Source organism: Dendropsophus ebraccatus, chromosome 1, assembly GCF_027789765.1.
Source record: "Dendropsophus ebraccatus isolate aDenEbr1 chromosome 1, aDenEbr1.pat, whole genome shotgun sequence".
Lineage (NCBI taxonomy): Eukaryota > Metazoa > Chordata > Amphibia > Anura > Hylidae > Dendropsophus > Dendropsophus ebraccatus.
Window position 1 is genome coordinate 135,569,837 of NC_091454.1, and position 27,530 is coordinate 135,597,366.

Consider the following 27,530-nt stretch of genomic DNA (forward strand, 5'->3'; position numbering starts at 1 on the left):
GAAAAAATAAGGAAATTAATTAGGGGTTTAGTTTCTTGCTGAACTAAGCTAAAATCACCATGGAAGTTTGGCTCAGTGGGTCCTCGTGGCACTAAGGCTATGTCCACACAACAATTAGTCTATGCGCGAGGAGTACGCCTCAATGTATACACCTTACATACACCACTGTATAGCCATGTAGTGAAATCTATGTACCATGCAGTATGTTTCTGTGCGGTGGAGCACTGAAAAGCAAAGTGTTGCTGATGCATAGCAGCTGGGAGGAGGCCAAAAAATCAGGAACATTGGAGTCTGTGGCTCTACTTAGTGGATGCATTAGGAGCTTTCTTTGGGCATACAATAAATGTGTTCATCAGGATGCATTGTGAATACAGGTTAACATTGATAATGTACCTGTGGTAACACTGTAGTAAGAAATAATTGGTATACTCCACTGGCCAGAATCTTACCAAAGTAAAGAAGGTGAAAAATATAGTGACGGAGCTGAATATGGCAATGTAGACGTGCATCTCTCGATGCTCCTTTGGAGTAAACAGTGGGTTCTCGCACTGAATACCACAGCCTTCCACATCCTCGTACCAACTCTTAGGATTGTCGGTGCGGACCAGTGGCGCCTCACAGCGGCCTGAGCTATTGAACTTGATGTTTTGCACCTCATTCTGCAAACAAGGGAACAGAAGGATAAAAACATATGTGGATAGACGGACTGTGTTGCATTAGTAATAAAACTGTATTAAAGCAATGTATTAAAAAAAGAAAAAAACTTACTCTCCAGAGTATCCCTTTAAATAGAACAAAAATTTTAGTGAGATCTTAGAAATAAATATCGGTATGTATGTTGGCAAAGAAAGGTGGTTAGTCTGCTAGATGTTCAGAGACGAAAAACATGAAACATGCTCCTACAGCTTGTATTATTTCCTTTAGTTACAGCTTTTTGGAAGCTCTACTAAATATATTACTTTCTGATGAGACAGTCAAACATATTGATATTTTCCTTCATGAGGGGTATAAGATGGGATCAAGCTAAACTCAAAGACTTGACACTTTGCTGATGCATTTTTATTATCTATGCACAAAAAGTAAGAAAATGTGCAAATTTTCAAGTGTTTCAGGTCCTTCTTCAAGCTAGGAATAATGAAGTAAAAAATGAAAGCAATGGTAGTAGGCAGCAGCATATGCCAGAGTAGAACTCCAAGTCACATAGTCCCCCTTCACATAGCTCTCTTCTGATTCAATATATTTTATTGAAAATTTTTCCATTTTTACAAAGATATAACAGAGTATCATCACATTTTGATCCATATGTAACACAGTATGTGACGCTTATGCATTAGCATAATGTGTTATCTTCTGTATGCCTCTAACTATTTCTAGCCTGATAAAGGGCCTACAATGCCCGTAACATTCTCACTGCACAGTGTAACATAATGGATAATAAAAAATGATTAGCAAAGTATTACTCAAGTCTTGTGTCTCATCTTTCACTTTTCTGGCCTCCTCATTACATTGTGGCTTTGAGGCAAACCACAGTAGACTGGCACCTGGGCTTACACAACATCTCAGGGAAGTGCTGCCTGGTCACACACGTCAGACTGAGAGAATACCATCATGTATTTAGAATAAAGATTTATTCCCATCTATAAAAAGTGACCACTTTATTATAAGGCTTTCCATACAATGCAGAACAGACAACCATGACAGTCTTAGAGTCGGTGCTTGGCTTTCCAAGGAAGGGTGAACAAAAATGAAGGGGCCAGCATCATAAATTCTGACATGTTGCTATGACAATATGAGAGGTTTAAGTGTCAGTGTTTTTAAAAACCTTTCACATGTCATAGACACATGTCAAAAGTTTTGATCGGTCCGGGTCTGAGTGTTCAAACCCATATCAATCGTGAGAACGAGCGGGATTGTGGTCCGTTCCCAGCTCTGTGTCATTGAAAGAGTAGGGCTCACTAGACTTACACTAGGAGCCCAACTCATCACATGACACAGAGCCAGGAGAGGGACTGTGACTAGCGCAGGCTTCTCCCGCCTCGTTCTGACGATTGGTACAGGTATGAACACTTAGACCTGGACCGATTAAAACTTTTGACATGTCTCTATGACAAAGGACACTGATACAGAGAGCAGTTTTTTCACATTGCTGTATTGCAGTCTGACTCTTATCTGTATTACTGGCCAGTAATAACATGACATTTCATTTTCTTTTTACTTTGTGTTTTATGAAAACAGTTTTCATGATTTTTTTTTCAAGTATAAACATGCAGAAAGTAGGTTTGAACAACCGATATGTAACTGCTTACCGGGCATCCCTCTGGGAATCGATCTGTGGAACACTTGAGAAAATCAGGCCAGCCCCTCTCACGCTCCACTATAGCACAAGGGCCACGTGTAGCCAGACACAAGCCTTGACTTGGCAGCTCTACTTTACCCCCCTCACACTTTGGCATGTACACAGCACACAGCAAGGGTTGTATCGCCTCCCAGCAGCGTGGAGCATTCCGTAACCCTAACAAACAAAAACAAGTTTATATTTCATTAAATGTATATATAGTAAACTAGCGGACAGTTCAGCTGTGATAAACGTATTGTATGTAATGCTTCTTACACTGTACATTTTATACAGAGACATTAAACCACTGTATGTCCATACACTTGGGCACATTGATAAAAAATTAAAACAGTGGCATAATGTGCATTAGAAGGCATGTGACTTATAAAGGACTTGGTGCTCAGAAGTCATAAGGCTTACATTTACCATGCCGGACTACACATTTATTATTATGGTTCTGCCATAAAGAATGGTCAAATACATGGGTCTCCAAAGTGCAGCCCTCCAGCTGTTGCAATACTACATTTCCCATCATGCCTGGACAGCCAAACCCAAAGCTTTAGCTGTTTGGACATGATGGGAATTGTGGTTTTGCAACAGCTGGAGGGCCGCAGTTTGGAGACCGGGCGGCCGGATGATCTTTTGGCCCTGATGTGTTCTGATGTGGGCGCATCCGTGCGCGCCCGCATCAGAACTCCCCACTGCACTCTATGAAGCTTGCGGCCGCAGCTGCTCGCTCCATAGTGTGCACTGACATGGTTTGCGGTGCCGCTAGGGGTCCCGGGCACAGCGTATACTATGTGTAAACGCTCCGGCCGGGATCCCATGGACACCCGGCCAACGTATTTTGTTAATCGGTAACAACAGCCGTAGAAATAGGAAAAACAAAATGTTGTGTGAACATAGCCTTACATGTACAATATAGTAAGAGCACCTGCACCTTTTGAGGAAAAAAAAAAATCCATAGTCCTATATCTGTAACTACCTAAAAACCATGCCAGATTTGCAGTTTATTGGTCATCTTTCCTCTAAAAGAGGGGAAAAAACAAACATGGTACAAAAAAAAAAAACAACACACACACACACACACACTACTATTTGCCCAGAAAATAAGCCCTCACGCAGTTCCTCATAAGTGAAAATATTATTGTAAATAATATTCTGCTTTTGGCTCTTAGAACATGATGACATACCAAATAAATGTTTCTCTTTTTTATTGTGTAGACAGGAAGTAAGTTTCTGTATGTAACTCTGAGACACTCAAAGAGCTGCATACAGAAAGCAACTTCTAGTATAAACAGCAATCAATTGGCTAGTCACATCAGAGAGCAGTGGGGTCTGGAGCCGGCATCTAGAGGATTGAAAACTGCCTCATGATAGTAAAGCCAAGAGGTTAAAGGGGTAGTGCGGCGCAAAGAAACTATTCACAAAATAACACACATTACAAAGTTATACAACTTTGTAATGTATGTTATGTATGTGAATCGCCCCCTTCCCCGTGTTCCCCCACCCCCGCACGTGGACCCGGAAGTGTAGTGTACCATAGATACCTGATGCGTGTCGACCCCCGTCCCGGATCTTCTGTCAACGACGTAATCTTCGGGAGGCCAGCCGAATCGCTGCAGCCGCCCCTGATGCCAGCCCCCCTCTGCCGCGTCATCAGCTGCTCAGCCACGATTGGCTGAGCATAACTGTGCTCAGCCAATTGCGGCTGAGCACAGTTATGACGCGGCAGAGGGGGGCCGGCATGAGGGACGGCAGGAGCGGGTCGGCCGGCCTCCCAAAGATGACGTCTTTGACAAGATTACAGACGGGGTCGGTCGACACGGATCAGGTATGTATACTACACTACACTTCCGGGTACAGGGGTGGGGGTCGGGGAACACGGGAAGGGAGTGATTCACATACAGGACGGGGTCAATTTTCGTTTTTGCGTTTTCGTTTTTTACATGGTACCTTTATTCTGCAGGTCAGTTTGATTGCGGTTATACACATTTTATGTATTTTTTTTAAATGGTTTTCTACTTTTAGGCTATGTTCACATGGCGTAAGACACTGGCTGTTCTGTGACGCTCCACTGTGTGTACAGCCGTCAGTTTTTTGCGGCGCCGCTAGGGATCCCGACAGGAGTGTATATTATGGGGGAGATTTATCAAACTGGTGTAAAGTAGAATTGTCTTAGTTGCCCCTAGCAACCAATCAGATTTCACCTTTCATTTTTCAAAGCATCTGTGAGGAATGAAAAATGGAATGTGATTGGTTGCTAGGGGCAACTGAGCCAGTTCTACTTTACACCAGTTTGATAAATCTCCCCCTATGTGTATGCACTCCGGCCGGGATTCCATAGACGGCAGCACTACGTAAGTTCCGTAGAAATCTGTAGTGTCAACATAGCCTTATGTAGTAAAAACTATTTATTGTTAAAAAAAAGTTAGTTTTTTGTCATGTTTCTAAATGGGGGTTGTGTGTTTAAATTCTCCTTTTTTTACTGTCCCACTGGGAAGACGACTGTGATTTTCTGATCGCAGGTATAATACACAGTAGTACCAAGGTGTACTGCAGTGTATTTTGGCTGTATTCAGCCGATAATCGTCCTGTGGAATAGAAGGCAACGATCAGCCGACATTATTCATGTCGGCTGATCGTTGCGTCATTTGTCTTTCAAACATGTTGAAAGACAAACGACTGGGATAGCAGCGATTTGCTGCCGTCGCTCCGTGGAATAGGAACAGCGGCAGCAGACCGCTGCTATATGCTATGAGCTGCCTGGACGATCTAGCGATCACCTGGACAGCCCCCCCCCCCGGACTCACCTGCTGCCTCGTGTTATAGCCATGGCAGCGAGCGGGGAACGAGGAGCAAACGAGCACTGACAGTGCTATTTTGCTCCCCTCAACGGCCCGTGGAAAGGGGCTTAACTGACTGCTGCTTCTCCCCAGGTGCTGGGAAAAGCTGGATCCAGTCCTGGAAAACTTCTCCCAGGATTCAGCTTTTCCCACCACCCAGGGAGGAGCATCAGTAAGCAAATTGCAGAGATGAGCGAATTTCAGAGATTTACTTCATTATTTCTGTAAATTCACTCATCTCTAGACATAACCAAAAGCCAGACTGAGGCCTAGGGATGCTGTTGCTAGCATCAGCCATTTGTTATCGCTTCGCTGAGTGCCGACATGTTAAATGCTGTGGTTGCATTAACTGCAGCATCTGAAGGGTTAACTGTCAGGATCTGAATGCAGCAATATGTGACAGCCAGGCACACAGCAGATAAAAGAGACTGCTTTTGTGACTGTTATCCTGTGAACATACATATGCGCCCATTTGCTTGAAGGGGTTAAAGGTGTTATCACCACTCTTGTCCTGATTTTATGTGGGGGATTGCAGCTAAGGTCCATTGAAGTGAAAGGAGCTAAACTCAAATACCACCCCTAGCTTTCCCTGGCATGTTGCATTAATAGTTCTATATTATCTGTTTATGTTTAAGTGACTCTGTACCCACAATCTGACCCCCTAAACTGCTTGTACCTTCGGATAGCTGCTTTTAATCCAAGATCTCTCCTGGGGTCCGTTCGGCAGGTGATGCAGTTATTGTTCTAAAAAACAACTTAGGGTACAAACACACACACCGTATAAGCAGCGTATTTACTGCTGCGATACGCAGCAGATTAGATCTAAATAACTGAACACAGCATCAAATCTGCACCATCAAATTTGCTGCAGATCTGCTGCGTATCGGCTGCGTATCTGCTGCATATACGGTGTGTGTGTTTGTACCCTTAGGGTGCCTTCACACGTACCATATCGCTGTGTATTTACCGCTGCGAGTTTCTCGCACATAAATCCACAGTGATACTGATTGCTATCAAGCCAATGTATGTGTATTCTCACTGCGTGTTTGGTGCGATTTTTACATGCGAGTTTTGATTCATATGATTTTCACAGGCGAGTGCAACACCACAAAAAACGCAGCTACTTTCATGCAAGTTTGATGCGAGTTTTGTGCGAGAAATAAGCAGCGATACGGTACGTGTGAAGGCACCCTTAAACGTGCAGCCCTGTGCCCAACGGCCGTGGCCTAGATTGCGTATGCATTAGGCTGGCACAGCCTCTCTGTCCCTCCTCCCCACCCTCCTCATCATTAGGAATGCTCCAGGCAGATTGTCCCCTATTCGTCACCTGTGTCAGCACGGCACATAGGCTGGATCGTTAAGACACCTGTGTAGTTTTCACTGCAGGAATAGGAAAAATGGAGTGAGAGGGCCGGAGGGGTGGTGCAAAGTTTGGCACAGGGCTGCAAGTTGTTTTTAGGACAATAACTGCATCACCTGCCGAGCGGACCCCAGGATAGATCTTGGATTAAAAGCAGCTATCTGAAGGTACAAGTGGTTTGGGGGGGGGTCAGATTGTGGGTACAGAGTCACTTTTAGGGTAGCTTCACACGTACCGCATCCGCAGTGGATTTCACGCTTCGAATTTGCAGTGAGAGTTTGCCACAGATATCACAGGCTGCGCCCTCTTCTCATTGGTCGCGCAGGCACTGTAGACCAGAAGAGCGGAGCACACATGCTTCGTGTCCCGATTGTGGGCATCGGCTATAGCCCCTCAGCACGCATGTGCTGCTTTCCCAGTCTACGGTGCCTGAGCAAACAATAAGAAGAAGACGCGTGTAGCCTGTGATATCAGTGGCAAACCGTCAAGACAGTGCGCACAGCTCTTGACAGCATCAGCACACGCGCAAACATGGAGTCTGGCACGAGTGTGCAGAAGGCCATCCGGTGCAGAATATTCATGAAGAGGGGAGGGAAGGAGTGGTGAGGTGTGCCACAGTGAGGCATGAGCGCCTCATTAAGACTCCTCTTTGACACTTGGATACAGTGATTGTGTACGAAATTGTGCATCAGAGAGCAATGTGTCAGACAGGAGAGAATACACCACTTTCTGCAGGACATTCAGCAGCTGATAAGTACTGGGGATTTTTTAATAGTAATAGTAAATTACAAATCTTTGGCACCAGTTGATTAGAAGGAATTTTTTTTTTGGGGGGGGGTGAACAACTCCTTTAACTTTAAAGAGAGGTTGTAAGGTTCCGTTCACATGAATCAAAACTGGCGGAATTCCTCAGAATCCCACCAGCCTCCCTGTCATAATGGGAGTCTATGGAAGGCTCATGTGCCTCCTCTCTCCGCGCTGAAGAATGGGCATGTTCCCATAGACTGTCATTCCGCCAGTTTTGCCCCGTGTTAACGGAACCTAAGGGATGCCTGACAGTGGGGCCTCAGCAACCCAACCGCCCTGTGTGAGCTGCATCTCTTCACACTGAACTGTACAAAGTTCAGCTGACTGGGATGCTGAAAACAGCCAAGTTCAAGTGGTGTAAAACAGGCCAGCAGCCTGTTACTGGTATCCCAGCCACGGTAAGCAGGACGGTATGAACGGTTATAAGCACACTTAGTGGCTTGCCAAGAAACATCTGGTTATAAACCAGGCACTGGGCACCCCCTCTCCCCTTGGTGTGTCTCAATAAGCGACCCTATGGCTGACCCTTACACTTATCACTTGACATGAGCTTTATTAATGTTTTTGTAGTGCAGTGTGTAATATGTACAATGTGGGGTCTTTAGCTGCGTGTTGTATGTTGTTTTTCTGTGCTGTCTTTCATCCTGGGATGTTTTGCAGTATGCCATGTTTTTTTTTTTTTTTAATGACTGATTGTAAATAAAGTTATTTGCAATATAGCCCCATAGCACTGTGGGCTATGGGAAGCTCTGATGCGGGCGCACGCTGATGCGCCCGCATCAGAGCTTTGCGGCCGGACGGATTATAAGTACGGGCCGCGATGATCCAGGCACGGGAATGGCCGGTCTGATACGTAATGTGAACATAGCCTTAGGTTGTGTTCACCCTGCTGGTAGAAGCTCAGTCAGATGTAATGGAAGCCACTCATTGGGATCTGTCACCCACAGGCAACAGTGTATACCACACAGGAGAGATTTTTTACTGCATACCTCTCTATGGGATAGCACTGCTGACTGTGCAATTCCTCAGTATTTTTGGTCAGTATTTTTGGTCAGTATTTTGCAACCAAAACCAGGGGTGGATTGAAAACACAGAAAGGCTCTGTTCACACACTGTTGGAAATGAGTGAAGGCCACCATTTAATGGCAATTACCATTATTTTAAAATGACGAGCGTTGTTTTGAAATAATGTCCATTAATTGCCGTTGAATGACGGCCATGCGCTACATTTCCACAGTGTGTGAACACAGCCTTTTTGTGTTTTTAATCCACTCCTGGTTTTGGTTGAAAAATACTGAGCAAAAATACTGTGTGTGTGAACATAGCCTAAAAATTGCAAGAGAGAAGTCAGAGAAGTCTGTTGGGCACGAGGGATCCAGCAATTCACCAATGTTTCCATAAGTATAACTACAACACAAGTGTTATGCCCCCTACCTGTTTTAAACCCATGGTCGTAGATACACGTCACTTAATGTGCCATCAATGATGATGTCATACTATAGAGACTGCCCAGTGCTTTTACTAGGAAGTTTCCTTAAAAGGGGTAGAGCGGCGTTAAACATTTATTCACTAAATAACACACATTACAAAGTTATACAACTTCCCCGCATTACTGTCGACCCCCGGCCGCCATCTATGGACAATGAAGACATCTTCGGGAGGCCGGCCGAACCGCTCAAGCCGTCCCCCCTCTGCCGTGTCATCAGCTACTCAGCCGCGATTGGCTGAGCATAACTGTGCTCAGCCAATTGCGGCTAAGAAGCTGATGACGCGGCAGAGGGGGGCTGGCATGAGGGACGGCTGGAGCAGTTTGTCCGGCCTCCCGGAAATGTCGTCATTGTCCTAAGATGGCGGACGGGGTCGACAGTAATGCGGTGAGTATAATGCACCACACTTCCGGTGTGGGGGGAACACGGGAAAGGGGGGCATTCACTTACATAACACACATTACAAAGCTGTATACCTTTGTAATGTGTGTTATTTAGTGAATAAATGTTTGGCGCCGCACTACCCCTTTAAACTGTTCATATAATAATGAAAGAGTAATTGTGGCCTGCGTTCCACCAAGAAACAGGACTAAAGCATGCCCAAATGGTCGGACTGACTCCCAGAACGGATCAGAAGATTCTGATAGGAAACCCCCTTTAACCCCTTAACGGGCGGTAAGTACGTTCAGAGCGGGGCCGCGCGGCGGCCGCGCTCTGAACCGCTGCGGTCCCGGGTGCCGCTTGTAGCCCGGGACCGCAGGTATTAGCGGGCACGGTCCGATCGCAGTGCCCGCTAATACAGTAATCGGATGCAGCTGTCAAAGTTGACAGCTGCATCCGATTACCGTTTGCAGCATCATCCCTGGTGTCTAGTGGGGAGATCGCTCCGTGTCTAACCCCGTGTAAATATAATTCACATTTACAACCATCTGTTTGAATAGCCCGCACTTCTCTCTCTCTGACCCCTCATAGTAATTTATCCTGTGTGAGAAGGCTATATCTGTCACTAGCTTGATAAGTCAGCCTAGGGATCATCAGTGAGACAGTTAGCCACCCTATTTAGGGGCAGTACGAGGAGAATTAGGGTTAGGATTGGGTGCAGGGGGCGTCCAATCTAGATGCCCTACACGCCCCCAGCTTACCTACCCTGAGTCATCAAGTACCACACCACCAGTAGGAGTAGGGACCCCCATCCATAGTGTCCCCTCTCTCTTTTTTCCTGTATACACAGGGTCGTGGTGGAGTAAGTCCAGCCAACAAGCTGGCATGATGTCACATGTCACAGTTGGATAATGTGATTGTGACAGTGTGTATATACCTTAGTGCATTTTTTCTTTTCTTTTTTGATTAATCGATTTGTTTTGGTGCTGGTTTGTGTTTATAGCTGCATCAATTGGGTGAACAATTTTATTGGAGATACATTTAAAGTTAAGTTTTAGTTTACCCTTGGCAGTGATACATTTGAAATTGAGGGTATTATATATCACAGGTGGCAGTGAATTTTTTATTTTTTTTTATAAAAGTGCTATAAGCATGGGAATGGAGCGATTTTAACCCCTTAAGGACAGAGCCAATTTCGATTTTTGTATTTTCGTTTTTTCCTCCTTGTGCATAAAAGGCCATAGCAGTTGCATTTTTCCACCTAGAAACCCACATGAGCCCTTATTTTTTGCGTCACTAATTGTACTTTGCAATTACAGGCTGAATTTTTGCATAAAGTACACTGCGAAACCAGAAAAAAATTCAAAGTGTGGTGAAATTGAAAAAAAAAACGCATTTTGTTTATTTGGGGGAAATGTGTTTTTACGCCATTCGCCCTGGGGTAAAACTGACTTGTTATGCATGTTCCTCAAGTCGTTACGATTAAAACGATATGTAACATGTATAACTTATATTGTATCTGATGGCCTGTAAAAAATTCAAACCATTGTCAACAAATATACGTCACTTAAAAGCGCTCCGTTCCCAGGCTTATAGCACTTTTATCCTTTGGTCTATGGGGCTGTGTGAGGTGTCATTCTTTGCGCCATGATGTGTTCTTTCTATCGGTACCTTGATTGCACATATACGACTTTTTGATCGCTTTTTATTACAATTTTTCTGGATTTGATGCGACCAAAAATGTGCAATTTTGCACTTTGGGATTTTTTGGCGCTTACGCCATTTACCGTACGAGATCAGGAATGTGATTAATTAATAGTTCGGGCGATTACGCAAGCGGCGATAGCAAACATGTTTGTTTATTTATTTATTTACTTTTATTTATAACCTGGGAAAAGGGGGGTGATTCAGACTTTTATTAGGGGAGGGGGCTTTTTATTCACAACAACACTTTTCTTATTTTTTTTACACATATACTAGAAGCCCCCCTGGGGGACTTCTAGTATATACACTTTGATCTCTCATTGAGATCTCTGCAGCATAGATATGCTGCAGAGATCCATGAGATCGGCACTCGTTTGCTTTTGGCTGCAGCCGGAAACAAACGAGTGCCGAGCCGGGGACGGCGCCATCTTGGAGCGGTCCCCGGCCGGCTTCAGAAACGGAGATCGCTCCTCCGGGATAACATCCCGGAGGAGCGATCTCCGCCACTAGACACCAGGGAGATGCTGGATCCGGTAATCGGATGCAGCTGTCATGTTTGACAGCTGCATCTGATTACTGTATTAGCGGGCACGGCGATCGGACCGTGCCCGCTAATACCTACGGTCCCGGGCTACACGCGCCACCCGGGACCGCCGCGGTTCAGAGCGGGGTCGCTGCGCGGCCCCGCTCTGAACGCCCTTACTGGCAATAGGGCGTACCTATACGCCCTTTGTCGTTAAGGGGTTAAGGAACGTATATTTGTAAACAATGGTTTGAATTTTTTACAGGCCATCAGATACAATATAAGTTATACATGTTATATATCGTTTTAATCATAACGACTTGTGGAACATATATAACAAGTCAGTTTTACCCCAGGGCGAACAGTGTAAAAACACATATCCACTAAAAACACAAAATGTGTTTGTTTTTTTTCAATTTCACCACACATTGAATTTTTTCCTGCTTTTGCAGTGTACTTTATGCAAAAATTCAGCCTGTCATTGCAAAGTACAATTAGTGACGTAAAAAATAAGGGCTTATGTGGGTTTCTAGGTGAAAAAATGCAACTGCTATGGCCTTTTATGCACAAGGAGGAAAAAACGAAAACGCAAAAATCAAAATTGCCCCGGTCCTTAAGGGGTTAAATATAGTCAGTAAGGGTCCATTTACACAGAAAGATTATCTGACAGATTAACTACCAGAGATTTGAAGCCAAAGCGAGGAATGAATTTGAAAAGAGGAGACATCTCAGGCTTTCCTTTATGACCAGATCTCTGTTACATAGAAACATAGAAGATTGTCGGCAGAAAAAGATCACTGGGTTCATCTAGTCTACCCTTTTAGTGTTTCCATTCTTATTATCTTAGGATGTTTCTGGCTTTGGCTTCAAATCTTTGGCAGACAATCTTTCTGTATAAATGGACCCTAAACTGGCCTAATACTGACAAATTGACAAGCAGTTGTCCGCAGCAACAAGAATTGTCAGTGTAAGTTAGATTAAATGTGATTAACTGTTACTATAAGGCAATGACTGCCATAGGAAAAACAGTGCCCCCTACAGCATGGGAAGTGTCCTCATCAGCAATCAGAGCGCAACACAATCACGTGACCTGAGCCAGAGAGAAAAGGGCCACAGATCACCCCATAACAATACCGCACTCACTGTCCATGTACACATAACTGCTGTGTGAACAGGATCTGAGGACCCTATATGTAAACCCCCGAGCCAAGTTTACTGGCACCTGTGCATAGTAACAAAGGAGACAGAAACTCCAGCCTTGCCTGCAAACAGTTAACAGCTCACTGCTAATTAACTTAGCAACCAAATGGTGGTGGGCAGCAGCAGAGTAGTGGTGTGTGGTGGGCAGCAGAGTAGTGGTGTGTGGTGGGCAGCAGAGTAGTGGTGCGTGGTGGGCAGCAGCAGCAGAGTAGTGGTGTGTGGTGGGCAGCAGCAGAGTAGTGGTGTGTGGTGGGCAGCAGCAGAGTAGTGGTGTGTGGTGGGCAGCAGCAGAGTAGTGGTGTGTGGTGGGCAGCAGCAGAGTAGTGGTGTGTGGTGGGCAGCAGCAGAGTAGTGGTGTGTGGTGGGCAGCAGCAGAGTAGTGGTGGGCAGCAGCAGCAGCAGAGTAGTGGTGTGTGGTGGGCAGCAGCAGAGTAGTGGTGTGTGGTGGGCAGCAGCAGAGTAGTGGTGTGTGGTGGGCAGCAGCAGAGTAGTGGTGGGCAGCAGCAGAGTAGTGGTGTGTGGTGGGCAGCAGCAGAGTAGTGGTGTGTGGTGGGCAGCAGCAGAGTAGTGGTGTGTGGTGGGCAGCAGCAGAGTAGTGGTGTGTGGTGGGCAGCAGCAGAGTAGTGGTGTGTGGTGGGCAGCAGCAGCAGCAGAGTAGTGGTGTGTGGTGGGCAGCAGCAGAGTAGTGGTGTGTGGTGGGCAGCAGCAGCAGCAGAGTAGTGGTGCGTGGTGGGCAGCAGCAGCAGAGTAGTGGTGCGTGGTGGGCAGCAGCAGCAGAGTAGTGGTGCGTGGTGGGCAGCAGCAGCAGAGTAGTGGTGCGTGGTGGGCAGCAGCAGCAGAGTAGTGGTGTGTGGTGGGCAGCAGCAGCAGAGTAGTGGTGTGTGGTGGGCAGCAGCAGAGTAGTGGTGTGTGGTGGGCAGCAGCAGAGTAGTGGTGTGTGGTGGGCAGCAGCAGCAGCAGAGTAGTGGTGTGTGGTGGGCAGCAGCAGAGTAGTGGTGTGTGGTGGGCAGCAGCAGCAGCAGAGTAGTGGTGCGTGGTGGGCAGCAGCAGCAGAGTAGTGGTGTGTGGTGGGCAGCAGCAGCAGCAGAGTAGTGGTGCGTGGTGGGCAGCAGAGTAGTGGTGTGTGGTGGGCAGCAGCAGCAGAGTAGTGGTGTGTGGTGGGCAGCAGCAGAGTAGTGGTGTGTGGTGGGCAGCAGCAGCAGAGTAGTGGTGTGTGGTGGGCAGCAGCAGCAGAGTAGTGGTGTGTGGTGGGCGGCAGCAGCAGAGTAGTGGTGTGTGGTGGGCAGCAGCAGCAGAGTAGTGGTGTGTGGTGGGCAGCAGCAGAGTAGTGGTGTGTGGTGGGCAGCAGCAGAGTAGTGGTGTGTGGTGGGCAGCAGCAGAGTAGTGGTGTGTGGTGGGCAGCAGCAGAGTAGTGGTGTGTGGTGGGCAGCAGCAGAGTAGTGGTGTGTGGTGGGCAGCAGCAGCAGAGTAGTGGTGTGTGGTGGGCAGCAGCAGCAGAGTAGTGGTGTGTGGTGGTGGTGGGCAGCAGCAGCAGCAGAGTAGTGGTGTGTGGTGGGCAGCAGCAGAGTAGTGGTGTGTGGTGGGCGGCAGCAGCAGCAGAGTAGTGGTGTGTGGTGGGCAGCAGCAGCAGAGTAGTGGTGGTGGTGGGCAGCAGCAGCAGCAGAGTAGTGGTGTGTGGTGGGCAGCAGCAGAGTAGTGGTGTGTGGTGGGCGGCAGCAGCAGCAGAGTAGTGGTGTGTGGTGGGCAGCAGCAGCAGAGTAGTGGTGTGTGGTGGGCAGCAGCAGCAGAGTAGTGGTGTGTGGTGGGCGGCAGCAGCAGCAGAGTAGTGGTGTGTGGTGGGCAGCAGCAGCAGAGTAGTGGTGTGTGGTGGGCAGCAGCAGCAGAGTAGTGGTGTGTGGTGGGCAGCAGCAGCAGAGTAGTGGTGTGTGGTGGGCAGCAGAGTAGTGGTGTGTGGTGGGCAGCAGCAGCAGAGTAGTGGTGTGTGGTGGGCAGCAGCAGCAGAGTAGTGGTGTGTGGTGGGCAGCAGCAGCAGAGTAGTGGTGTGTGGTGGGCAGCAGAGTAGTGGTGTGTGGTGGGCAGCAGCAGCAGAGTAGTGGTGTGTGGTGGGCAGCAGCAGCAGAGTAGTGGTGTGTGGTGGGCAGCAGCAGAGTAGTGGTGTGTGGTGGGCAGCAGCAGCAGAGTAGTGGTGTGTGGTGGGCAGCAGCAGCAGCAGAGTAGTGGTGTGTGGTGGGCAGCAGAGTAGTGGTGTGTGGTGGGAGAGTCGGCCACTACTCACCAGACCAGAGCAGGAGTTTGTCATGAACTTCTTCCTGAGACGCCGAGTCCTCGGCCAGGACAGTGGATGTCAGGCTGTAGGGCAGAGTGGAGCCCAGGCACACGTTGTACCTCATGGGCTCACAAGTGGTGCTCTTCTTGCATCTATCCATGTAAAAAGACTCATTGAACTGAGCCCCTCTAGTTCTGGAGATGGAATCCAAGAGCCAAAGCCCCATGATGCAGCAGAGCCAGAGCTCCATGGAGGAGGACATGTTTAGGAGAGGGAAGGGGGAGGATGGGAGACTCCGTCCACTCTCGTCTCCAGCAGTCAGCGCAGCCTGGCTTTGTCTCTGTTCAGCAGGATGGGTGCACGTCTGTCCCCCTCTCTTGCAGTTTGCCCTCCTCCATTTTGCTCTCTTCTCATGCAGCGTAAAACAACTTTGTGGAGTAGAACTTCAGCTCCAGCCAAGGTGTCCTAAACTCCCAAAGAGATGGCTGGGACCCGCAGCTTGTTTAGCTACAACAAGTCACTTCTTTCCACATCGGGAAAACTTACAGGAAGGGGATTTGTAGGGAGAGGAGTGAAAGAATGTAATCTGATCCCGGCTATGGCTGCTGCTGCCTCCTCCTCCTCCTCCACTCTCTGCCTCCTCACTCTCACATCTCCCACTACTACCTCACACTCAGCAAAGTTTCCTCACACTCACACAGGGATCCTGCCTGGTCCCTAGATCAGCACAGATCACAGGGAAAGAGATCACACTCTTTACTATTACCAGCACTTTATATTACTTTAACCCCAAGGTCTTGTGTATTCACCCCCTGTTAGTAAATACCCAGATGTGGGGGACTTCAGTGGTCTGACATGTAGATAGCAACTATTCCTAGGTAAGTTACATCCAGAACTCCTTATATTAGTATTAAAGGGGCCAGGAAAGGACTTTGTAGGGAGAGGAGGAATGTAATCTGATCTGGGCTATTGCTGTTCTTATTCCTCCTCCTCCTCCACTCTCTGCATCTCCCACCACATTGTCTTCCCAGCCACTAAAGGATCCAATGCTTTGTCTATGGAAGCTGATATGCTCCATGAAGGATACAGCTTTAGTGCCCAGATATACAGTACACCGATTCTCATTCAAGGGGTGATTGAAGCAACTATCGGCCATTACGGCCAATAATCGTCCCGAGGAATAGAAGGCAATGATCAGCCGGCATTGTTCATGTCAGCTGATCATTGCGTTGTTTGTCTTTCAAACATGTTGAAAGACAAACGACTCATATAGCAGCGTTCTACTGCGGTCGCTCCGTGGAATAGGAGTAGCGGCAGCAGACTGCTGCTGTAGGCTATGAGCTGCATTGACGATCTAGCGATCACCCGCTAGAACTTGTTTTATTAAGGAACATAATGCTGCCTTTACACGGAACGATTATCGTGCAAATTTGCACGATAACAATAGAATTCGAACGATAATCGTACGTGTAAATGCAGCGAACGATCAAGCCACAAGCGAGAAATAGTTCATTTTGATTTTTGAACATGTTCTCAAATCATCGTTGGTCGTTCGCAAAAAATTCGCAGATCGTTCCGTGTAAACAGTCTTTCACCGATTTAATCTATGTGTGATCGGGCGCATTATCGCTACCTGTAAACCCAGCATTAGGCATCATTGTAGTGAATGGAAGAATATACAATTACAGCATCCATTAATACATCAAAGCAGTGTACAGAAAATAAATTTTAGAAATAAACAAAGTCTCACAAAATTGTCTGGTACAATGCCTAAAGGACTATATTGTTGGAACTTTCTATTCCTCCATGTGTCTCCTCTACTTGGGAGTTTGGTTGTCACTGGTGACAATCCATGAGTGACAATCCAATTAGTGTTAAGGTGCTAAATTGATAGCATGCACTGGTGCCTCTGTGCATGAATAAGCATTGCTATCATGTTCCTTATGCCAAAGAAGGGTTGTGCATACACAGTAGAGTTTATGCACTGCTACAGCTGAAGAATAGTGGGAGTTTACAATAGAGTATGGGGTCTGTGCATTATTGAAACTAACTTTAAAGGGGTTTGTTCAATTTAGACAAATATTTTTATACACCCTATTAGGGAAGTTTGAGTTAATAGAGGTCCTCTGTTTATCCTAATCCATCGCCTAGCTAGATTGTTGACTAATTAAAAAGAGCGTCTGTCGCTTTGAAGAACCTATCTTAACCTGCATTACACAGAAAATGCAGAAGGTTGTGAAGGAGTGGATCAGCTCACCTGGAAATGGCAGACAACAGGCTCCCTGGATGTTGGAGGGGGATGGGTGGGTGCACGGATCCTGCACGCGGCCGAGCGTGGGTTCACAGTAGGAATTGAGGAAAGGAGAAGGTGTACGGTCCAGCACTCCAAAATGTTCGGGGAAAAAATATGCTAATAAAACATAACTTTTAATCTATGCTGTTAAAATAACGTGTTTAAAACCAACGCGTTTCGCGCCATGGCGCTTAATCATGGTTAAGCGCCATGGCGCGAAACGCGTTGGTTTTAAACACGTTATTTTAACAGCATAGATTAAAAGTTATGTTTTATTAGCATATTTTTTCCCCGAACATTTTGGAGTGCTGGACCGTACACCTTCTCCTTTCCTCAATTCCATTACACAGAAAACCATTGATATGGTTGTCACAATTTCCGCTGTGGTGTCACTGAGGGAATACTTACAGGGATGAATTCACTAAAACCAAACGTAAAAAAAATCCACTGCACCTCCCGTGTTCATTCTTTACTTGGTAGCAACTCTCCACTCCACAATATTAATAAGACCTAAAATCCTAGAGCCTTAATGGCAGCTCATGAAGACTGTGTGACTCTGTGGTAAGTCTCTTCAGGCTCTTAAAAGGAAACCATGAAAAAGATAGACTGGAATTCCCAAAATGCATATTGAGAAGTCAAGAGTCTGGGAGAATGTCTTTTAAACAGATGAGACAAAATGGGAACTCTATGTTCACAGACACAAAAATGAAGCATATAAAAAAAAAAAAAACTACTGTGAAACATGGAGAAGGCTTGATTATTTGCTCCATCTTGAACATGTGCAGGCTACAATGAAGTCTCATCAAGTCTTTCTAGAATAGTGTCAGAAAGCTTGGTCTCAACCAAAGGTCATAGGTCCTCCAACAGGATAATGACCGAAAACACATAACTAAAAATATCCAAGAAAGGCTAAAAGGAAAGCATTGGTCTATGCTGTGGTTGCTTCTGTAAGCCCTGGTCTAGTCGGAGCAATGAGCCACAAACACTGGGACAAAATATCTGTGAACTAAGTTACAGAAATCATTTCTATGCACTGTTTGCCTCAAAAGGATTTGCAACAAAATATTAAGGGCACCTTCATATTTTCAATCAATCGAAAATTATTATTACTTTTGTCTATTTTAAGTTATTTCATTGACCATGGTGGGGTTTTCTTTCTTCATCCGCAACACCCCAACATCAAGGGCACCTGAAATACCATGAGCCATGATACCAAAATCAGGGTGTGCCTAAAGGGAACCACTCCACTAATACCTTGTGTGGACCTCCTTATGACTACAGCTTACCCAAAGGAGTGTTGGACTTGCTTTACTACCCTGTATGGCTATCAGATACCATGAAAAAGGCTGTGGCACACCATAAAGCCAAGGCTAATTAAGACACAAGCTCCTCAGCCATTCCAATGACTCATACTCTCCTCTGGCTGGTTGTTGCACATGTGAGAAAATATGAAGACAACGATGTGAGAAGCAAAGAGGAAGGGAGCAGAAAAGGTAGGCTGGCTTGCTGAAGACACCGGGAACCGCCGAAGCAAGCCGGAGCCGGAATCAGGTAAAGTATATGCTCCGACGGCCGGGGGGTTAACGGGGTGGGCTGGGGACAAACTCGCAGCCGGGATGTACATCCCGGCTGCGATTTTGTCTGCCATTGAAAGAATAGGGCCGGGATCCGCAGCGAGAGGATTCGCTGCGGATCCGGCAAGTGGGTTTGTACCCTGACGCTAAGTTTTCACCTGATGTCCATTTTTTTGTAAGACAGCGGTTCTGATAGCGCCGCAGGTGACGGGTTTGTGGCAGTAATGATGAAGCAGTTTTATAAGGTTATGACTTCTATCAGTACATTTCCTTAGGGAACATGGTTTGATGGTAAATGGTTTTCCGCAGCATGCAATGTTAGTAACTCCCATGTCTTTTTACTTCTATCCATTACAATACAGATATGTGCATCAATGCTATGAGGAGGCCGCAGGGAAACACTTTGCCTTGTCTGTCCCCACAGTTTTTGTAAGAGAAATTTAAGGAAAACTCTAGTCTTCTAACCTGCTGTTATGTTCCCATGGAGCCGGGATGCTGAGGATAAAGGTAATTTTCTTACCTTTATTCTCAGTTTTCCAATTTTCAGGAAATCTTGACTTGTGCATATGACTATGAGCATATGAGGTGGCTTGGTGCACTGTGGGTGGGGGTACTGATCAGTGGATTGATCTGCCCTGCTCACCCCTCTTTTATTAATGTTTATCTGACACTCTGTATAGTTGAGCACTGGAGTGATGGCATTGCAGAGCATTGCCTCACTATTCAATAGAAGGGGCTGGACATAGTACCAGCCCCAGTGCACCAAACCACCTTGTTTCATTCGTTTGTACAGAAGGAAGGTGGGCCATCAGCAGGGCCGCCGATAGGGCAGTACAAGTGGTACTGCCGTATGGGGCCCGAACCCTAAGAGACATGGGGGGGGGGGCCCGCCAGCCGCCGCCCCCCGTCCGCTACGCTAGGGGGGCCCGCACAGCCCCCCTTGCCACCTGTTTTTGAGCATCCCGAGAAGCTGCGGCCGCGCAGCTTCTCGGGATGCACAGATTGCTTTGATGTTCCGCCCGCACATTGAGCGGGCGGAACATTAAAGCGATCAGAATACAGGAGCAGGACCTGTCAGCGTCCTACTCCTGTATTCCCTCCCATAGGCTGCCGCCACTTCATACCAGCAGCCTATGGGAGGCCGGGCCGTGACCTCTCCGGCAGGCGTGATCATGTGACGTCATCACGCCTGCCGGAAGTCCCGTCCCTGCGGCTCGCAAGATGGAGCCCGAAGAGGAGGAGGAGAGCTGCTGCCTGCAGCCACACAGCGCCGATTAGGTGAGTATGATGTTTTTTTTTTTTAGGGGCATTATTAGTGTATGGGGGCACCTCTGGGGGCATTATTAGTATATGGGGGCACCACTGGGGGCATTATTAGTATATGGGGGCACCTCTGGGGGCATTATTAGTATATGGTGGCACCTCTGGGGGCATTATTAGCTCATGGGGGCACCTCTGGGGGCATTATTAGCTCATGGGGGGCACCTCTGGGGGCATTATTAGTATATGGGGGCACCTCTGGGGGCATTATTAGTTCATGGGGGCACCTCTGGGGGCATTATTCGTATATGGGGGCACCTCTGGGGGCATTATTAGTGTATGGGGGCACCTCTGGGGGCATTATTAGTGTATGGGGGCACCTCTGGGGGCATTATTAGTGTATGGGGGCACCTCTGGGGGCATTATTAGTTCATGGGGGCACCTCTGGGGGCATTATTAGTATATGGGGGCACCTCTGGGGGCATTTTTAGTGTATGGGGGCACCTCTGGGGGCATTATTAGTATATGGGGGCACCTCTGGGGGCATTATTAGTGTATGGGGGCACCTCTGGGGGCATTATTAGTTCATGGGGGCACCTCCGGGGGCATTATTAGTATATGGGGGCACCTCTGGGGGCATTATTAGTTCATGGGGGCACCTCTGGGGGCATTATTAGTTCATGGGGGCACCTCTGGGGGAATTATTAGTATATGGGGGCACCTCTGGGGGCATTATTAGTATATGGGGGCACCTCTGGGGGCATTATTAGTATATGGGGGCACCTCTGGAGGCATTATTAGTTCATGGGGGCACCTCTGGGGGCATTATTAGTTCATGGGGCACCTCCGGGGGCATTATTAGTATATGGGGGCACCTCTAGGGGCATTATTAGCTCATGGGGGCACCTCTGGGGGCATTATTAGTATATGGGGGTACCTCTGGGGGCAATATTAGTTCATGGGGGCACTTCTGGGGGCATTATTAGTATATGGGGGCACCTCTGGGGGCATTATTAGCTCATGGGGACACCTCTGGGGGCATTATTAGTATATAGGGGCACCTCTGGGGGCATTATTAGTTCATGGGGGCACTTCTGGGGGCATTATTAGTATATGGGGGCACCTCTGGGGGCATTATTAGCTCATGGGGGCACCTCTGGGGGCATTATTAGTATATGGGGGCACCTCTTGGGGCATTATTAGTTCATGGGGGCACCTCTGGGGGCATTATTAACTCATGGGGGCATCTCTGGGGGCATTATTAGCTCATGGGGGCACAGCAGGGGATCCTACATACAGGGGGCATCCCACACAGCGCAGTTACTATGGGAGCCGACAGGAGGGAGAAAGGAAAGGAAGCTGTTAGAAATGTGCGGAGCCTAAATTGTTTGTCTCGCAGGTTCTGAAAAGATGAAACATATCTGGAAGAAATCATTATGGAGGACTGGGCCGGATGGAGAGGAAAAGGGAAAGTGACGCCTCAGATCAAAGAAGACGTCACCTGTGAGTCACTGTATGACACTTTTCTTATTTTGTAGAACATTATTTAGTAGGGGCGCCCCAAAGTGACAGCTACTACATTATCTGTACTCAAGAGATATCACTGTGTTATCTGTGGTGTTACATAGGACTGCAGGTGACATCTACATTATCTGTACTCAGAGATATCACTGTGTTATCTGTGCTGTTACATAGGACTGCAGGTGACATCTACATTATCTGTACTCAGAGATATCACTGTGTTATCTGTTGTGTTACATAGGACTGCAGGTGACATCTACATTATCTGTACTCAGAGATATCACTGTGTTATCTGTTGTGTTACATAGGACTGCAGGTGACTACTACATGATCTGTACTCAGAGATATCGCTGTGTTATCTGTGCTGTTACATAGGACTGCAGGTGAAATCTACATTATCTGTACTCAGAGATACCACTGTGTTATGTGGTGTTACATAGGACTGCAGGTGATATCAGGTGATTTCTCCAGGTTGCAGAAGTTCAAACTTCATCGTGCCCTGGTGTGCTGGTGTCTGTATACATGTGTGCTGGTGTCTGTATGTGTGTATACATGTGTGCTGGTGTCTGTATACATGTGTGCTGGTGTCTGTGTGTGAGATCAATTCTAGAGAACTGGCTCATATATCCCATTTTCCCCAGTGGCTTAAAATGTAACCTCTGTTATACAGTTATAAAATTGTAGAACCTAAATGTGAACAAGGTGCAATTCAAATAGACACTTACTTGTATAGCTGTCTCTTGTGCTCTGTATGCAGTGCATTATATTCACCCTTGCAACGTACAATTTATAGCGTGTCTACAAGCCCAGCGGGGCTCATTATGATGGAGACTAAAACTTATACAAGAGTGGGGTAGGGGTTCCCCTGTATTCAGAATGCTGTTGAGTACTAGGCAATGCCCCGTCTGGGATTATTGAATTTCGAGAGTCTAATCAGAGCAGGATAAAGACACCTCTGCTGCACAAACAGGATCTCCTAGAAAGCGTTCTCACCGCCATGTATTGGCTATCACTGTCTTGGGTGAGCTAAACTAGTCTGCCCGGGGGGCGGGGTGATTTGTATATGCTCACTAACATGGAACAGCCTCATTATATTAGCCTTATCAACATATTCTAGGTTAGTGAGCATACCGGGGGGGGGGGGGATATTGGTGAACATATACAAATCAAACAGCCCCCCAGACCCTTAAAATTCAATAACCCCAAACGGGGCATTGCCTAGTGCTCAACAGCATTCTGAAAACAGGGGAACCCCTACCCCACTCTTGTATAAGTTTTAGTCTCCATCATAATGAGCCCTGCTGGGCTTGTAGACACGCTATAAATTGTACGTTGCAGGGGTGAATATAATGCACTGTATACAGAGCACAAGAGACAGCTATACAAGTAAGTGTCTGTATGGTGACATTTAAATTGCACCTTGTTCACATTTAGTTTCTACAATTTTATAACTGTATAACAGAGGTTACATTTTAAGCCACTGGGGAAAATGGGGTATATGAGCCAGTTCTCTAGAATTGATCTGAACCAAATTATACCTCCCAGCAAGGCGTGGGTCGAACACACAATTTTTTTTTTATTAATGTGGGGGGCCCAGACACTTTGGTTGTATGGGGCCCCGAAATTCCTGATGGCGGCCCTGGCCATCAGAAGTAATTCCTCTGGTGGGCCCCATATACTCCAGTCCAGCACTGCCCATATCTGCCACCACTGACAGGGCTTCCTGCCCTGTTAGAGCCCTATTCCACCGGACGATTATTGTTCAGATTATCGTTCCCATTGAGCAAAACTAGCGGAATTCCGTGGCGGAATTGTCAGCCGCGGAAAGCCATTAGTCTCCCTCTCATAATGGGAGTCTATGGGAGGTGCGCGCTCACGCTTTATCCGCGCTGAAGAATGAACATGTTCATTCTTCAGCGTGGGGAGAGCAGGAGCGCGCGCCTCCCATAGACTCCCATTATGAGCGGGAAGCTAACGGCTTTCCACGGCGGAATTCCACTAGTTTTGCTCAGTGGGAACGGGGCCTAACAATAATAAATCAGTTCAGGCGCCAGAAAAGCAACAATAAGTTATTATGCCTAAAATAGTTCAGACACCTGCATAGTTGTACAGTGTTATGTTTTACATAGGGGATTGAAGGGAGACCTGAAGGGAGACAGCAGCTGTGAGATGTCAAAGGAGTGGTAGAGGCACACAGATTCCTTAGATTACTGCCTCCAAGTGGCTTGCGCAGCACATAGTAGGTACTATATTATGATAACATACTGTATATCACTCCTGTGTTTTGCTCACAAAACTGCATTGGCTGCCACAAGGATTTCATGTGTTATTCCAATGCAGAAAAAACACATATCACATTACAATATTTAAAGGTGAGGGCAGCATAAAGGTTTGTATCATATTCTTATTACTATTGTAACTTTGTAATGCTGATGTTATTATGGGCAGACAACTAGTCTTTGGGAGAATTACTGCCCTCCCACCATACAGTATGTCTCAGACAGACACATTAATGCAGTCGCAGTGATTGACTGCTTCCTCCCTCATACAGTAACTGTTTACAGTACTACAGCAAAGTTTACAGCATAGTCATCCAGCTGAGAGTCATCCTACTATACATACTGACCAGTCACAGTATAAAGCATGTCAGCAGCAAGAATGGTGTATGCAAGCATGGGCATGACTAAAGTTCATAGGGCTCCATAGCAAAATAGAATTGGCCCCACTACCTAGCGACGAGAAATTGAAACAGCAGCATGAGGAGTAAAAATTAAAGGTATAAGTAATAACACCATGTATTATGGAACACACTCAGTGCTCCAACTTAACAGTAAGATGTGAACTTCCCTACAAAAAGATGCAATGTTCTCCCACCTGAGTGGGACCCCCCCCCCAACCTCTGGGCCTCATAGCAATTGTAATGATTCCTACAGCTATAATTACATCCATGTATGATACGTATGGCTAAGACATTTACATACCTCCCAACTTTTTGGACGGCCAAAAAGGGACACTTGTGGTTCACTGTAGGACAATTTTATAGACATTTCTATACTTTTTAATTCAAAGATGCAATCACTCATACAGGATCTGCTGCAGATTGATGCAATCACGCATACAGGATCTGCTGCAGATTGATGCAATCACACATAGAGGATCTGCTGCAGATTGATGCAATCACACATAAAGGATCTGCTGCATATTGATGCAATCACACATACAGGATCTGCTGCAGATTGATTCATGTATTTAGTTACATTGATATCTGCAAATCTGCACCAGATTCTGTATGTGCTGCAATTCAAATACACCAAAAACACAATTCTTCAAACAGGATATCAGGAGGCACCATTGTAACCCACATAGTACATGATGCTCCTCTGCTCCAAGGGTAACACAACCTTCTAGACATCCCCTTCTAATTCAGAGCAAAATCAGCCCTATGGACCTATGGCACTTGGTAAAGCCTGGCAACAGTTCTAAAAAGCTCTACCCAGTTTGTCAGTGGCAGCGACTTTATATCAAACATTGGTACATTCTTGAAACAGCTCCCAGGACTGAACTGCTGGTGGCCTCTGAAGAGTTTCCAGCTCAAGTCATGCTGACATTTATGCCAAAATAAAGGAAGAGACTGAAAGTCATACACAACACACTTTAGTAGGAACTCTATTAAAGATTATAGCTCAATACAGCAGTGGTGGCACCAGTAGGTTGCCCTTTTGGTGACTAGCCACTATTTATCTCTCAGGTAACCGGTCCACCCTGAATCACACAAGCTTCCAGCACAAGCTCCAGGTGTCCACAAAGCACCCCCTGCACACATCCACCTCTGAGCAGATGTGGTTTCAGCAATGTCTTAGATGCAGAAGCCAGCAGGAAACAGCACATACCCCCGGACAACTCTTCATCTTTCCCAGTACCTGTTCCCAAAAGTCTTTGGAGGACATTTATAAAGACAAGCATATGAGTACGCTAGTCTTAAATTATGCCTCAATTACCCTGGGGATTCACTAAGAGGCGCATCGCTATGACCACTGGGTGCAGCCAGAGGACCACACTCTCTTCTTCAAGCCGCTTGGTCAGCCCCTCTGCACACTTTTTGTTTTTACCTCTTTAGATCCATGTCACTGATTGTCCCACCCACACTGTCGGTTACTATGTTCGCCACCACCAATTGCCACGGCACTTCACCACCTGCCTGACTCATTGCTGCCAATTGCTATGCACACTGCTGCTGCTTACCGCGTCTACTTCCTGTCTGGGCAGTTGTCTTGCGCCACCTCTTAGGGTACATTCATATTAGACAATCTTCAGCTGGGCGCAGTCGGACAAGGCTGTTCCTTTACAAGGCACGATTAATCGAGCACCCAGGGTGCACGAAGGATCACTGCATCATTTGTACAGCCATTTAAATGCATTGATACCAGCTGCACATGCCCTTTTGCAATGGGCATCCTGGATTGTACGGGCTGGGTGCCTTGGCAAGACAGATTCTAGCTCTCTAGGTTCTGGATTCTAGCGGAGTGTAATGGGTGCAGCTCTTGTAATGTTTTTCTGAAAGTTTTATTTTCTGGATAGGTTGTTATTGCATTCTTGCTGTAATTTTATCAGGCCCCTTCAGTGTAACAAATAATAGAGGGAAAATGACTGTAGCATGTACCGTATGTGTCTCTGATATGAAAATTAATTGTAAGCTCTCCTGAGGAAAAGGGACTAACCTGCATACAATCATAAAATAATGCATAGTGTTGCATATCATGTGTAAGTTATATAACTTATCCTTTATAATGCTGTCATGTCTGGGGCAGAGAAGTAGTGAGCCCTAAATTGGGCCCAGCCTCCTGTTCCTGCCTACTTGAACAACCTGAATTAGCAGGTTGGCGGCAGCCTTTAACTTGGTGATGGTCCCTACATTGACTATATGCACAGGATGGGGGTGGTGTGGTGGTGAAATAGATAAGTAATGAGTAGAGATGAGCGAATCACCTATCTAAATGAAGTGAAGCACTTCATTTGATCGGTAATCGGCTTATTAGCCTTCTGCTTTTTAAAGGGGTTATCCAGTGCTACAAAAACATGCCCACTTTTCCCCCCTCTCTTGTCTCCAGTTAAGGTGTGGTTTGCAATTAAGCTCCATTTACTTCAATGGAGAGGGGGAAAAGTGGCCATGTTTTTGTAGCACTGGATGACCCCTTTAACTCTCTTCCGCTCCCTGTCCCTCTGCCTCTAGTTTTAGGAAAAGCTGCATCTAGTCCTGGGAAACTTCTCACAGTTTCCCAGGACTGGATCCAGCTTTTTCTGACACCCGGGGAGGAACAGCAGGGAGCGGAACAGAGTTAAAAGGCAGGCAGGTGATAAGCCGCATACTGATCAAATGAAGTGATTTGCTTTGTTTAGATAAGCAATTTGCTCATCTCTAACCACCAGTCTAGGAAAAGCATAGAAGGTTACAGCCAATCCAAAATAAGAAAAAGAACCACAAGTCCCAGACAGATGTCAGAACCAGGACAACTGATCAAAGAAAAAAGAGCCAAAAGCAATGTTTACATGCCAAGTCAAAGTACACAGCAAATGCCAAATAAGAACTCAAGCAGAACCAAAAGTCTCAGTCATACATCAAAACCAGAGAAAACAGTCAAAGGGGATAACCAAGAGCAATACCTTAAGCCGAGTCAATACCAGGAGGCCACGTGAAAGTCAAATCAGTATCCTAAAGAGGAGACGTCAACAACACAGATAAAAAGGTCATATCAAAACAACGCAGAGTAAACTTGATCCACCCATTCAAATTAGGAGCATGAAGGCTGGCATCATCTCTCCCTGGCCAGTCCCCCAGTTGGCCACCAGCATCAGCACCTTATTTCTTTAACTATAAGCACTCCTAATGAGTGCTTATAGTTAAATGCACTGCAATGACAGCAAAGAGCCAAGAAGGAGACATACAACACCTTTTGAATCCACTTCTAGCTTTGA

The 27,530-nt window shown here is 46.5% G+C and overlaps 1 protein-coding gene across 1 annotated transcript in view; it reads right to left on the reverse strand.

Moving 5' to 3' along the window:
- SMO (smoothened, frizzled class receptor) overlaps positions 1–15,542 on the reverse strand; it is a 32,436-nt gene extending 16,894 nt beyond the window's left edge. Inside the window, 4 exon segments of the mRNA XM_069956266.1 lie at positions 450–659; positions 2,307–2,512; positions 14,919–15,254; positions 15,257–15,542. Coding sequence (XP_069812367.1) covers positions 450–659; positions 2,307–2,512; positions 14,919–15,254; positions 15,257–15,323 — 819 coding nt within the window. The 5' untranslated portion in view covers positions 15,324–15,542.
- Positions 15,543–27,530: the final 11,988 nt, after the last annotated feature.